Source organism: Lytechinus pictus, chromosome 15 (genome assembly GCF_037042905.1).
Source record: "Lytechinus pictus isolate F3 Inbred chromosome 15, Lp3.0, whole genome shotgun sequence".
NCBI classification, from domain to species: domain Eukaryota; kingdom Metazoa; phylum Echinodermata; class Echinoidea; order Temnopleuroida; family Toxopneustidae; genus Lytechinus; species Lytechinus pictus.
The window spans coordinates 8323643-8338398 of NC_087259.1; the positions used below are offsets into that span (position 1 = coordinate 8323643).

At 37.9% G+C, this 14756-nt stretch overlaps 1 protein-coding gene across 1 annotated transcript; it reads left to right on the forward strand.

Moving 5' to 3' along the window:
- The first annotated feature begins 201 nt into the window (after positions 1 to 201).
- Positions 202 to 3260, forward strand: LOC129278303 (UDP-glucuronosyltransferase-like). The gene has a single exon (XM_054914503.2). The coding sequence runs from the start codon at positions 278 to 280 to the stop codon at positions 1880 to 1882; it is 1605 nt and encodes a 534-aa protein (XP_054770478.2). The 5' UTR covers positions 202 to 277; the 3' UTR covers positions 1883 to 3260.
- Positions 3261 to 14756: the final 11496 nt, after the last annotated feature.

Consider the following 14756-nt stretch of genomic DNA (forward strand, 5'->3'; position numbering starts at 1 on the left):
AACAGAGGAAAGAAAGGGAAGAAAACATGGTATGAAAAGATAAATCGGGATCGTACGTGTTGCTATATATATACCCTATAACTATTTAATTGGGAAAAATGTCGTCACATTTTGGGGTTGTCTCCTCACCCCCAAAAATACCATGGTGCCGCCATAGTTGAACTATTCTCTTCTTCCGGGTATTATATGCATTTTACATACATGTACATCTGAGTATGGTATTTTTATACTATGTGGAAAGGGGGTGGAATGTTGGCCTACACGTTGTGTTTTAGACATGAAAAACATGGCTCCCTTTTCGCCTTGTGGGTCGGTGCTCCAAGCTCTCGCTGTTTTCGGTCTTTTGATACTCTCACCAGAGCTGGTCTCTGGAGGCAAAGTGCTTATGAATGCCCTTCTAGGCGAAGGTAGTCACTTCTACTGCATGGCGGCGATTGGGGAAAGCCTGGTCCGGCAGAACCACAGTGTCACCATGTTGATTAGTAATGCTTTCGAGCACCGGGCCAAGGATGAAAAATATTCACATATCTTCGCCTTTGAGGTATTTAACCACACCATTCCTCTTGAGGACGTCCATGGTCAGTTTGACGCTTTCAACCGGAGAGCCTTCTCTTCGGCCACTTTGCAGATGAGAACATTACTGGAGATCATGAAAGATGGACGAGCGATTGATTGCGACACCATATTGGGGGACCAACGTTTCATGAATCGCCTCAGGGACAGTTCTTATGACATTCTGGTTTATGACTTGATTTGGTACTGTGGCCCATTGATTGCTAAGAGTATTGGGATTCCGTATCTCACTTTGGTTTCTTTTCCCTCACCCTGTACATACAGTGACATATACCTCCGGGATGGATCAATGAACCCATCCTATGTTCCTGAAGTATTCTCGGGTTTTACCAACAAAATGACGTTTGGACAGCGTATCCTGAATGTTTTACAAACTTTTCTTGTCATGGGAGTAGTCTATGATCTCAAGAAGCCCTATGAAGAGTTGATCGATAGATATAACATCACGGAAGACAGTATTGCAGACGTCATGGCGCAGAACGAGCTTTTCCTGATGAATACGGACTTCGCTCACGAATTTCCCTGCCCACTGCATCCAAAATTAAAACCAGTCGGAGGACTTACGACCCGACCCTCGGCCCCGTTGTCACCAGAGCTCGAGACATTCATGGAAAGTTCTGGGGAACACGGCGTCATAGTCTGCACAACCGGAACCTACTTCACGGATGTCCCTATCAGAATCGTCAAAGCGTTCTCGGAGGCATTTGCCCAACTTCCTCAGAAGGTCGTCTGGCAGTTGGCAGCTGAACTAGATGACATTCCCAACAACGTCAGGGTCCTACCTTGGATACCTCAGAACGATATTCTAGGACATCCAAAGACCAAGGTGTTGCTTTACCAGGGTGGTAACAACGGGTTCTTTGAGGCCATCTATCACGCTGTGCCCCTCGTCACATTCCCTATCCACGCGGACCAATATGATGTCGGTGCTCGCGTGGTGGCTCGAGGCATAGGACGCAACATCGACAAAACGACGATCACCGCCGATGTCCTCCTGGAAGCCCTCCAGGATGTCATCAGCAACAGCTCCTACCGACAAGCGATGAATCGAGTCTCGGCCATCTTCCACGATCGACCTCAGCGACCTGCGGATAGGGCTGCCTTTTGGGTCGAACACGCTATGAAACACGGTGGTAGTTATTTGGATTCCACATCTTATGGGCTGAATTACTTTCAACGAAATCTTATTGATGTGTTTCTGTTTATTGGTTCATTTCTGTGTGCAGTTTGTTGGCTCTTGTATCGGATACTGAAAGCATTCATCAGTTTTTGTATCTTCAGGGTTTCGCGACATAGAAAGTCTGAATGAACTATAATTTGCTTGTAACCGTTTTTATAATTTCAGAAGAAAAAAAAATCAAATTCATGATTGCAAGAGGCTTTAGGCTCTATGTTGATTGCAATATTTGGGCCTTGTTTGTTAATTTATCCAAACGTTTTTTTAAAATGGAAATGTCTATAGGTTTGCAATATCAAACTTCAAATCACAATGCAAAAAAATAAAACTAAGCTAAAAGAATGTGCAATAAAAAACTGATGTGAGTTGATAACATGAACCCTCACCCACTTCCTAACTGTGATAACCTATTGTAAAAATAGCTATTATTTCAGTTCACGCACAGATTTAAACACAAAATAATAAACAGTCACAGGTTTAAGTTAACCGCCCCTGGCATTTCAGTGGTGGATTCCTAATTGTTTATCATCAATTTGTTTTCTTTTTGTGATGTTTTATCTTTATTCAACGAATGAAATGAAAATATTGATAACACTAAAACCAGTCCTTCCATTTCATATGATTTTGAACTAAAGCTGGCGATATTTTACTCAAAAGGTCTTCATCACGTTTTTACCCGGTTAAAATTCTCAATTCGTTAGTTTGTTTTGATAATCCTACAATTACATCTTCTTCGACCAAGTTTTAATAATATTATTTGATTTGTATTTCATTCCATCATTTTCTTTTTCGGTTCAGCAGCTTCCCTCATGTGCATGTTTTGTTGTTGTTTTTCTTTTGTGTTATAGATGAATCCGACCTGAAAGCTCAGTATTTCTGGCAGCCATAACTTGTGGTGTCCAATTGAGAATAAAAGCTCGTTCAATTGGTCCCAATGAGCTAAGCGTGTGGCAATGCCAGTACATACATTTGCCCGTATTCTGAAGTCAGGTTTAACTTAAACTCAGGTTTAAAGTTCGGTTTAATTATGGATAGCCAATTGTTACATAAATCACTGAGAGTAGAGATATCATATTTCAGCTCATTTTGCTCTCAAATCATTCATAACTGTCTAGAAAGTATAAAAAGATAATTGTCTTCACCATCGATGAATCAAGAAAAAGCACAGTAAACATAAAAAACATACAACTTAATAAAAATTTTGACACTTTTGGCTCCATAGATGGAGCAAACACAACAAGCCAACAAATACGTATATTTTGTACAGCACCTGTAAATCTTCGTCGGAAAATAGCAATTTATTTTTCTATGCGGAATTAATATCACAAAAGATATGCTTTTTATAAATATAATAAATATTTCCATCTGTCGAATGAGCGCTTAAAAAACCATTAATATTAATAATTAGTTTGTATCTGATTTGTTTAACCTGTTTTCAGTTTGGTAACCAGATGTAAACTATGTCATGAGCTTTTTATACTATTTCTAGAATGAATAAAGACGTATTTGAAATCGTATATGAATTTGTTATGTGTAGTTATTTGTTTTGAAATTTAATATATTTTTATGTGTTTCGGTATCAGGTGACAATTGTTATATAACCTGTAGAGTCATTTTACGAAGAATTGTGTCACTTTTATCAATATCCCTCCTATTTTTTCTCTTTTCCCCCCTTCTCCCTCCTTCCCCCTTTTTTTGCGCCATCAATAGGAGGGGGCGGCCTCTTGGGCCCCCACCTCGATCCATGGACCTGGCCACGGAGAAGTATCTATTGTTGTTACTGTGGTGATGTGCATAGCCGGCGGAAGCCAAAAAAATTAGGGGGGACCACCAACATTTTTTGACAAGAAAAAAAAAGGTTATCAACCAAAATTTTAGGATGGACACAGGAAACAAAATTGAGAAGCAAAAAAAAAAAAGGTCGACAAAAAATTTAGGGGGGATCGTCCCCCACCTCAAATTTAGGGGGAACCCCCCTCCCGCTTCCGCCGCCTATGGCGCTGTGACAATGCTCAGCATCTGAGTAACGATAGAATAATCCTCCGTGGACAGTGCTCTGCCTGGATCCGCCTCTGTGACTCCCAGAACGGTCGACCGGATACAGTATCGGAAGATTTTGTAAACTTTAACTTTTTGGGGTTTCTTTTTTTACAATATTGTTAGTCAAGACGTCTGTAGCTATGATATTCATCATCTATGTTTTGAAGAGCCGAAAAATATAACAAAAATGCTAAATTTAGATTTAGTCTGCGTGTATTGGCATGAGAAACAGAAAATTCCAGGGACATAAATTGAACTTTCTAGATAATGCATAGTTGTCATTTAAATCTATTTTCATGTTTTAGGATCTTCCCTTTCCTCATGGATATAGGGGCTGCGCCAGTGTAGTTTTACACGTGGGAAAGATGACCGAACTGGGACGTCATGTTTTTCTCAACTAATTTTATAGGGTATTTTAGAATAACCTGGCCTTGGTATTTTTTTTACTCATTCCTTCTCTCTTTCCTTCTTCTTTCATCCCTTCTTTTTTCTCATCTTTTCCTTTTTATTCATTACTCGAAAAAAAAGTAATCGGGGTCATCGCCCCTGCTTCCGCCTTAGTGGCGCCACGCCTGGGTCTCCTTTGATAATCTTCTCACAATAACAGATTGAAAATAACAGTTAAAAGCTACAGAAATCCGTCGATATGATTGGCTGATATAAATAATTTGTTATCTTTCGTGCATTATAACTAGTCTATGTGAAACGGGACCCAGTATGTCTACTAATAATGGCAACAAAATGACGATGGGCCATTATTCCCGCAGGCATAACAGAACGAAGACCGCCACCTCTTGGTCGATGTGCTTACAATCTCCCAACTTGATTTAGAATGCGAGAAATAAAAAAGTGAAAAATCAAACTTCCTTTTACTTTTAGAGAGCCTTCCCAGAGTCAGACAAGGAGGACAAACAAATGAAAAATTTTGCATTCATCAAACCGTTATGACCGTGATGAATCTTTTTTTTGCAAAGGTTTCTCCGCTTCATGACCTCCACTGTGACGTCATCTGAAAAGGCTCTATTTTGCCCAGTGCTAGAATAAACCCATGACTTTTTATTTGGTATCACAGATTTCTGAGATGTACGGGTTGCGTTTACAAGTCCTTTCTTTATTTTTCATTTCCTTTCTCCTTTATTTCTTTTCGTTTTATAAATCTTTATTTAAAAAGTTGGGAAAGGACCGGTATGATTTCAAATGTGGCGGAGTACAGCAAGTCTGCATAAACCAAAGACAAGACAAGACAAATTATATTTGTATACGTAAATGTATATTTAAAAAAACCCTATTTATTCTGTTCTTTGATTTTACAGGCACTTTGATATTGTCACTTCATCTTGGTTTAACTATTTGATTACAATGTTATGTTACGTATAAATATACGGTCTCTCAAATACAGATGAATATTTGAAAGCAAGAACACTGAAAACATAGAAGTGGATGGCGAATTCTGATTGGACGAAAGTTTACATGGAGTTGGCAGCGATAGATGGCGCCTCTCCGAGGCGATGTATAGAATGAACAAATCCGGCTACTGCGATGCTGTTCCCCATGGCATGTGTGACAGTTAGTTGTACAACGGTCTCGGATCATTCACCATTTTATAACACATAAATCACATGCAGCAAAGAATAAATGAATGAATAAATAAATAAACAAATAAATAAATAAAAAACAAATAAATATAATATAATATATATGAATATTATGAATGAGTGAATTGATGAAAAAATGAATAAATAGATAAATAAATAGATAAATAAGTAAATAAATGTATGAATAAATAAAAAAATAAAAAAATTAATGAATGAATAAATAATAAATAAATAAAATAACTTTAACTGGGCGTTGTGACGTGCGCCTGTAATCCAAGCTAACTATAAGAGAAGTTACAATTTTATGAAGAGGTTCGAGCTCCAGCTGGTCACGCCTTTCGGATCTTGACGTTGAATGTGGGTCCCAGACGTGAATAATAAGCATTTTTTATTGATACACGTCTGACTAAACTCCAATTACACACACACACACACATGATAGAATTTTGGAAAACACCAAAGCCCTGGGAAGCGGTGTGCTGGGGTGCTGAAGCTTCCGATCATGATGGGGTGAAATGTAAATAAACGTTTTACCCAAATAACCTCAATTTTGGAGTGACCCCCCCCCCCTCTTTTTTTGCTAGTTATTTTTTTCGTGACCAAAATCAACCTCTTGGAGTAAAACCACTTTGTGTGTGTGTGTTGTTATTTTTCGCTTGTCCAATTTTATCCAAAGCCACCTTCATTTCGGAGTGAACGACATCTTTTGAATTCCTTGTCAAAGTTTTCTTAACAAACTAGCATCCCCTCTTGTATGACAGATACTATAGTAATCGTTTACAGGCCCCTGGAAAATACTGAAGGTAGGGACTATACACTGTAAAAATGATGTTACAATTGTTTAAGTATGTTGTTCAAGGCGCCCATCACTCTAACAAAGTTTTAAACAAGTTTAAAGTTTAAACAAGTTGTTTTAAGTTTAAACAACTTGCTGTTAGAGTGACAGACTTAAACAATTTGCTTTTTTTTCTTTTCTTTTTTTTAACTGTGTACGGAACCTTTTCAATTATGGGGAGGGAGTGAGTGTGTGTGTGTGTGTGTGTGTGTGTGTATGTTTCATTCAGTCATTCAATATCAATTATTATTAAAATACATAGAGGGTTGGGGGCTCAGTTTAGTTAGTTTGTTTTTTAGATATAAAAGTATATTTTTAAGGAATTTCATTCCATCCTTACTTGCTTCAGTTTTGGGTAAATATTTTTTTTTGGAATATCCTTGTTGATATAAAATGAAGATTTTTATTTTTTGGTATTTATATCTTCAGTTTATGTAATCCATTTGAATGAAATCCTTAATAAAAACATGTTGAAAAAAAAGCGTGTGTGTGTGTAGGTTTGGAAGTGCTGCATGGCTGACTTATTTGCGTCGCACTTTTTATTCAACTTTCTCGATTAAGAGTGGAAGATACATTATTTTAAGCCTAAAATAATTGAGTGCTGGATATGGTTAAAAAAAGATTTCTTACCAGAAAAAAATGACAAAAAAAAGGTCTTCAGGTTCAAAAGAGGGGGTACACGTCTGTTTTTATTGCATTTTTACATTACAAATTATTAATTTGGCTTGTCAAAGGGGGGGGGGGCACGTCCCCTGTATCAGTTGCATGAGCTTTGTGATTCGTCAGGGGGGCAGTCTGCCCCCCCTTAGGTACGCTAGTGACCTGTTGATTTCATATTATCTGGCACAATATTATGATAAATCTAAAATAAAAATAAAAAACTGTGGGGAGTAGACCTTTCAGCTTTGTATTTTCAAAAGGTGATAATTTCTCTCTTCTCTTTTCCTCTTTCTTTTAATTTTTCTCATCTTTCTCTTAATTGTTTTTATAATTCTAATTCTTTTCTCTTCAAGTTTATTTTTCATTTGATTTATATTTCCACTCACATCTTCTTCTTCATCTTCCTCTTCTTTCTCCTCGGCCTCTTCTTCTCCTTTCTCTTGTTCTTCTGCCTCCCCTCGAATGCTTCCTCCTCTTCTTCTCCTTTCTCTACCCCTGCTTCTCTTTTCTCTCCCCCTTCTTCTTCTTCTCCTCCTCCTCCTTCTTATTATTATTCTTCTTCTTTTTCTCCTCCTCCTTCTTCTTCATTTTCATCTTCTTATTCTTCATCGATTTTGAGTTTCATAAGGTACAAAACAATCTGGCATTATTTCGAAAAAAAAGTGGTCTTATAATAATGTACTTTTTCATTTCGGATGATAATGGTATAAAAACATGGTTAATTTAAGTATAATATTTTATGCATTGATCGTTGTATTCTATCTATTTCTAGACACTCTTAATTGAGTCCCTTTACCCTACACTCATGCCAAGTGGCATAAAAGTTTTTTTGGTTCTCATCAATATCTATCACTCTAATTAAATAATATGCTAATTTTGTTTTAACGATGCTTGCTGTTTTACATGTGTTACATGTTATTTCTGTTGTTTTTTATTTGTAAAATTTTGATTGTAAATAAAGTTTTACTTTGAAAAGTAAAAAAAAAGTCTTCTTCTTCCTTTACCACTTCCTCTTCCTCCTCCTCTTCTTCTTCAGGCTCCTTCTCAGGGGCCGCGGAACCGGGGGGGGGGCTGGGGGGGCTTCAGCCCCCCCCCACACACTTTTTTCCAAAACCGTGTACAAAAATGTAAAAATGACCATATGATTGTGATTTTTAGCATGGTCAGCCCCCCCCCCCCCCCACTTTGAAAACCGTTCCGCGGCCCCTGCAAGTTCTCCTCCACCTCCTTCCTTCCTTTTCTTCTTCTTCCGTGATTCCTCCTCTTCTTCCTCCTTTTCATCTTTCTCCTCCTCGTCGTCCTAGTACCTTGCGCGCACGCTGCATGCAAACGCCGGCGCGGCCTGATAATGACAAATGACGTCAGAATGAGGTTGTCTCAAGCTAGCTATACCGAAATACTGTTTTTATAGTGTCCAACTTCTGATTTTGAATGTTATTGTTGAAAATAGTAAGTCTCTTATTTATTTTATCACTGGTTTATGTATTTTGAAATTATATGACGCATTTCCATAGATAAAAGTTGTTGTAAATGTAATAGGCATGACATTGGTTGATGGTCATTGATGGTGAAGAACATCGATTAATAATAATATACCGGTATGTTGCCCGAATGTTATTTCGTGGGCGACATCGGACTCTGCTCTCATTTTCACGGGTTGCTGAGGGCTTGGGTTTATCATCGACCACCCCTCAACAAAAACGAACCCGGCGCGCAGGCTCTTATTCTGAAACTGAAACATGTTCTGTCACTATTGGATAACTTGGACAGGCTTAAAGGTAAATGCTAGTTTTGGTAACGATATCGAAATGAGTTCGTACAGAATCCAATGAAATGACCACCAAAGTGTCTGTTTGTATAAATAAAACGCATGTGCCAAAGGATTCTGGAAGAAATTGTGTAATTGCTGAGAAATCAGCAAATAAGCACAGGATTCGGGTAGAGCGTCGGGCCCGACGCTCAAAGCAATAATTATACACTGTCCCACGTGCGCTTATCTGTGTTGGGGAAGTTCAGTCTGAACATTTTTCAGCGTAGATTTCAAGATTTCACAAAGTTCAGTTTATGTAACTGTACCAGATCTAGATCCTCGATGATATATGGAAGTGGATCGTATTACCGAACACTTTTCATGAATTCAATCATATCAAGCACATTATTCTTGTAAAATTCACCAAACTTTCACCATAAATACACAATTACCTACAAAATATAAATATGTAAAATTTTTGCCGAAATCGTTTTTCCTTTTTACGATTTTTGCTTCCAATCGGACCCCTCTTCGCATGTGAAATATTTTGGTCACTTGAAAAAGGTATCGTATTACCGAACGTGGGTTTTCTATGGGAAAAGTTGAGAAAACAACAAAATCACTGATGAGTTATTTTGACCATATTTTATTGTTTTTAGAATATTAAGACTTTGAAAATGTGTTTTTGACCATTTTTCATCATCTTTCTATTCAAGTTCTCTTTGGAAGGATGTTGCGAAATTTTAAATGTATGAATTTTTTTCTGATGCGTATGATGCGCGCGTTCGGTAATACAAGGCCGGTCGGTAATACAATCACTCACTATACTGACAATTAAGCCTGGTTTTACAGACTTTCTCATGAAATCAGCGTTATTGCAACTACTGGAATTTCTCTTTAAACTTAAAGGTCTAGTCCACCCCAGAAAAATGTAGATTTGAATAAATAGATAAAAATCAAACCAGCAAAAAGCTGAACATTTCATCAAAATCGGATGTAAAAACTACAATAAGAATAAAGAAAGTTATGACATATTAAAATTTTGCTTATTTTTCACAAAACAGTGATATGCACAACTCAAATGAGACAGTCGATGTTCCTCACTATTTCTGTTGTTTTTTATTGTTTGAATTACACAATATTTCAGTTTTTATAGATTTGACAATAAGCAACTTGACAATCATATAATTTAAAAAATGCTCATTCCACATGTTCAGGGAGGAATTTGTTGTTTCACTTGACAAGATTGATGAGGAGAAAAATAGAATATTCCATATTTCATATAATAAAATACAAAAGAAATACTGTAGTCAGTGGATGACGTCATCAGTCTCCTCATTTGCATACCCATCACTTTCAGGATGTGCATATGTATGTCATAACTTTCTTATTTTACATGCGATTTTGATGAAATTTTCAGTGTTATGCTTGTTGGATTTTCTCTTTTTATTCAAATCAACTTTTTGTTGGGGTGGACTTGTCCTTTAATTTGGAGCTACACGTACACTACTAGTAGTGCTAGCGTCTTAGACCAAAGCTTTGGTATTGGTTGTTCCGCTGAACTCTGTTGCCTGTTGCTGCATGCTGTTGGCTCCACTCACCAAAAAATTAAGTTAGGCCTAACGTCAAATGGGCTATTCCATGGTTACTCACGTTACATTTGGAGACACCTTGACTCATACGTGGAGCTGTAACTCCATTATTATTGATAGGAACTAAACATCTCTTTATCACAACATAGTACGCAGTCTGACTATCCTTTGTATAAAAACAAAACTTGGGAAATTTCATTATGCTCCTGGCAAATCTTTGAAATGTTATTATTACATGATTTGGACATGCATAAAATGAAAAGTGGACATAAGTGAAAAGTGTCCTCATGCAAGGATCAATTATGAAAGTTGATTATATCCATTTCAAAGAAGTATATTAGGGAGACAAATTGTATATAAATAAAAAAATAAAGAACACATGGTTTTTACTAGGGGTGCAGATAAAGTGGTTACTCACGTTACGGTTCAGATGGGCTATATGTACAAAGACACATTGAGCTCATGTCCACCAACCTATGGAATTGCCCAAATGACAACGTTTAACAGTTCTGCCATATGGTAGTGGGTGATTTCAAGTACATTGTTGAAATTTGGTGTTGGTGTTGTGACAAAACCAACACCAGCCAAAACACCGTACTTGAAATCATGCTGGTGTTGGGATTGACCTAGGAAAATATGACTTATTTCCGGCAGTTCGTGTTGAAGGCTGATCATGTTGAATGTCGTCTGCTGAACCGAGCATTGTGGCTGGTGTTGACAATCTACGTGCAATTTCCCCATTCACCAACACCAACCCCTAGGGATTGGGAAAATCATGATTTTAAGTTCGGTGTTGGTGTTGGCAATCTCAAGCTCGTGAACAGGCCGCGAACAAGAAACATCCCCTTAAAAAAATTAGCTTAAAACAGTTAAGATGAGTACAAATCATTTGAGCTTTATATGTTTTGATGAAGAATAATATTCACTCTTTCAAATTCTTGAAGTAACAAAAGCATTGGTATTCTGAACGATGAGAATTTAATGCATTTCTCTCCGATTTCATTTTCGTCGTCGAAACTGAAACGAGTCCGTCGGAAAATCTTTTTATGGAGAAAAGCTGATTTTGACAGTATCAAGTCAGAAATCTTGTCATTTGGGAAGGCGTTGGTCCAAGTTAAAATGTCAACAACACCAACGTTGCCGATATGTGGGAACAGATATCTTTTGAGCTCCACAAGGTGCTGGACACCATGGTTCCTTCCAAGTACTCTTCTCGCTTCAGCCAACCATGGATAAATCAACACCTGAAAACCTTATCTAGGAGAAAGAAACGAGCATACAACAACACACGCAAATCTCATAGAGCTGAAGATTGGGACAGATACAAGAATCTCAAGAAAGTCATGCAAAGTGAATGCAGATCTGCCTATCATGCTTACATGGACATACGCGATATGCTTTGTGATGAAGGTACATGTAAACCCAAAACATTCTGGTCCTACATCAAGAACATGCGATGTGAAAACACCAGTGTTGCACCCCTGCTGAAGGATGGTATACTCCAGTGTGATTCCTCAGCCAAGGCAAATTTACTCAATGATCAATTCATTTTGGTCTTCACCAAGGAGGACTCATCACATCTACCAGACCTTGGAGAAAGTCCACATCCTTCAGTTCCTGCCGTTGTTATTGACAGTGAAGGTGTAAGGAAACTTCTTGCCAACCTGAAACCACATACAGCCTGTGGCCCTGACGATCTACCTGCTTACCTGCTTAAGGAAGTCTCAAGTGAGCTAGCTCCAGCTCTCTCTCTTTTGTTTAACATATCGTTAAAGGAGGGAAAGATACCTCATGCATGGAAAGCAGCCAACGTTGTACCCATCTTCAAGAAGGGCGATAAACACAAGGCAGAGAACTATAGACCTACATGTATCTCCCTTACCTCTATCATCTGTAAGGTTGCAGAGCATATCGTACACAGCCAAATCATGCATCACCTGGATACATGCAACCTCCTATTAAAACAGTCAGTTTGGCTTTAGAAAGAGACGATCTTGTGAGTCGCAACTTTTATTAACAGTTCATGACCTTGCGACAGGACTCTGAGACAAGCAACAAAATCGATGCCATTCTTCTTGACTTTTCAAAGGCCTTCGATTGAGTGCCTCATGAGCATCTCCTTCTTAAATTGAATCACTATGGAGTTCGAGGTCACTTAATACTCTCATGGATAAAGGACTTTCTAAAAGGGCGTACACAGCAAGTCATACTTGACAGAGCAGTGTCACACGGATAATGAAAAAACTACGGTGGCAGTCTCTTCATGAAAGACGAGCTCACAACAAAGTCATCATGATGTACAGAATCGTCAGCGGTCTAATCGCCATCCCAGCTGCACCACCTTTCCTGTATGCCTCGTCTGAACCAACCAGAGGACATTGCCTACAATTCAAACAACAGCATTGTAGAATCCTTTCCTACCAACACAGCTATTTCCCAAGTACCATCTGCTTGTGGAATGTCCTGCCTACAACAGTGGTTTTGGCTCCTTCAATTGAGTCTTTAAGGAGCCACCTGGAACCACTCACCCTCCGTTAGCTCTCCAGTTGAGATGCATCTTTTTACTTGCACTACAGTTTAGTTTTGTTCAACTGCACCAAATGTCATGTGTTTTTGTGATTGCGGCCTCAGTCAAGTGCGACTATACTCTATAAAGAGGACTGTACTCAACGGAAGAAGAAGTGAAGTTGAGATGATTTTATAGCAGCACAACGTAGAGGCGTGACGTCATGTGCTATCCTGCAAAATCACCTTGAAAATATCCCTCCTCATAACGTGCATCCAATTCTAATTTCATCTTCGAGATAGGCTGCAGAGCCCTTCGAAGATTATAGCAGATGATGATGATAACGCAATCAGTATCATTCCTCTGAACCCAGCTCGGTGTTGGAGCTCGGTTCAGTGGCCTTTTTAGGCTCTCAACACCAACACCGAACTTGAAATCACCCAGTGGGTCCAAACTTTGCGTGTGTCCGTACTTTGCGGACGGTCATTATCTAAAAAACTAGCCAATAGCCTTAAAATCTGACATCATTAACATGAAAAGCGACCTAAAATTACCCTTCGGTAACTTGCTCACTGCAACCATCCTGCCTGTGGGGAATCTACAGGTAGGACTATGGTATGCCAATTGATGCAGTACACAACACACACTTTAAAAATCATTAAAATAACACTTTTATGACCAAAAATACTAATTTCCATACAGTTGCAATTTATTTTTCATTAGTAACTTGGGAATAATTTTTGTATTCACCAGAGCGCTCAAAAACTTGAATTTTTTTATTTATGGAAAGTAATGTGGCAAGAAAATTTTCATTTTTCAATGTCTATTTTTAATTTAGATGAAATAATTGAAATAATCAAATTTACTTAAGAGCCAAGTTATAGGATGATTAGCTGTAATGGAATCTGACAGTGTCAAACAATCAAGCATTTGTTCCAAAGAAAAAGAGAAAATAAGCCAAACATTGCCAACCTTATTTTGCCACACATGGAGTACTATTATTAAAAAACAGAGAACAAGGTTATATCATAACCTTGTTCATTGAATAAGTGCCTTTGGTGTATTAAGTTTCTTTAGGATGAGTGCAGTATCATATTCATGAATATATTGACACAAGATCGGCAAATTTGTCACCGTTCTGAAGAAATCTTAAATTCTCAAGCATCACGATATCATTTTGCAAGCAGATATCATAAATAATGTGAAGTTCTAAACTTGATCTGTACAGGGACACATGGCTATATGTTTATGTATTAAGTTCGGAAAAACCAGGGAAGTGGGAGTTGCGCAATAGGAGTACTGGGCAGATGTTGCTTGATTGTGCTTTATCAGCAAGTTTCAAGTCGAATTATGCTCAACAGAGTCAGACAAGGCAGAAAATAGTAGTATTATACTATGATTGTCATTATTATTGTTAAATATTATCATTATTTTTTTCTCATTTTGTCTGACGTGCATAACAGAAGCGAGACATTGGTGCTGGTGGCTGCGTAATTTTAAGGTTACTGGTTCAAGGTCAAAGGTTATTTTAGATTATTTAACACTGATGGGAATGGATACTTTGTTCATTATTTTAAAAATACTTGATCAAATGATTGCGAAACTGATATATGAGATTGTCATTTGATATATCACAAAGATTTGAAATGAATAACACGTTTCTCAGTATCTTGGGGGGGGGGGGGGTAGTCACAAGACATGACATTATTCATGGCATCAGAGCGCAACAAGGCACTTGTCGCAAATTGTGCCAAGTGTCAGAATTTCAGAAATGTTAAGTACAGTCACAAAGTAATGTTACACCAAATATGGTTGGTCCAACAGGGCTACTTAGTCTCTTTTGATAGTGTTCTATCAACAGCTTATTATAGATTGAAGGCAGTACATGTTAAAGGTCAAGTCCACCCCAGAAAAATATTGATTTGAATTGGTGTAGAAAATCAAACGAGCATAACCCTGACAATTTAATCAAAATCGGATGTTAAATAAGAAAGTTACATTATGTCACTGTATGGCATTTTAAAGTTT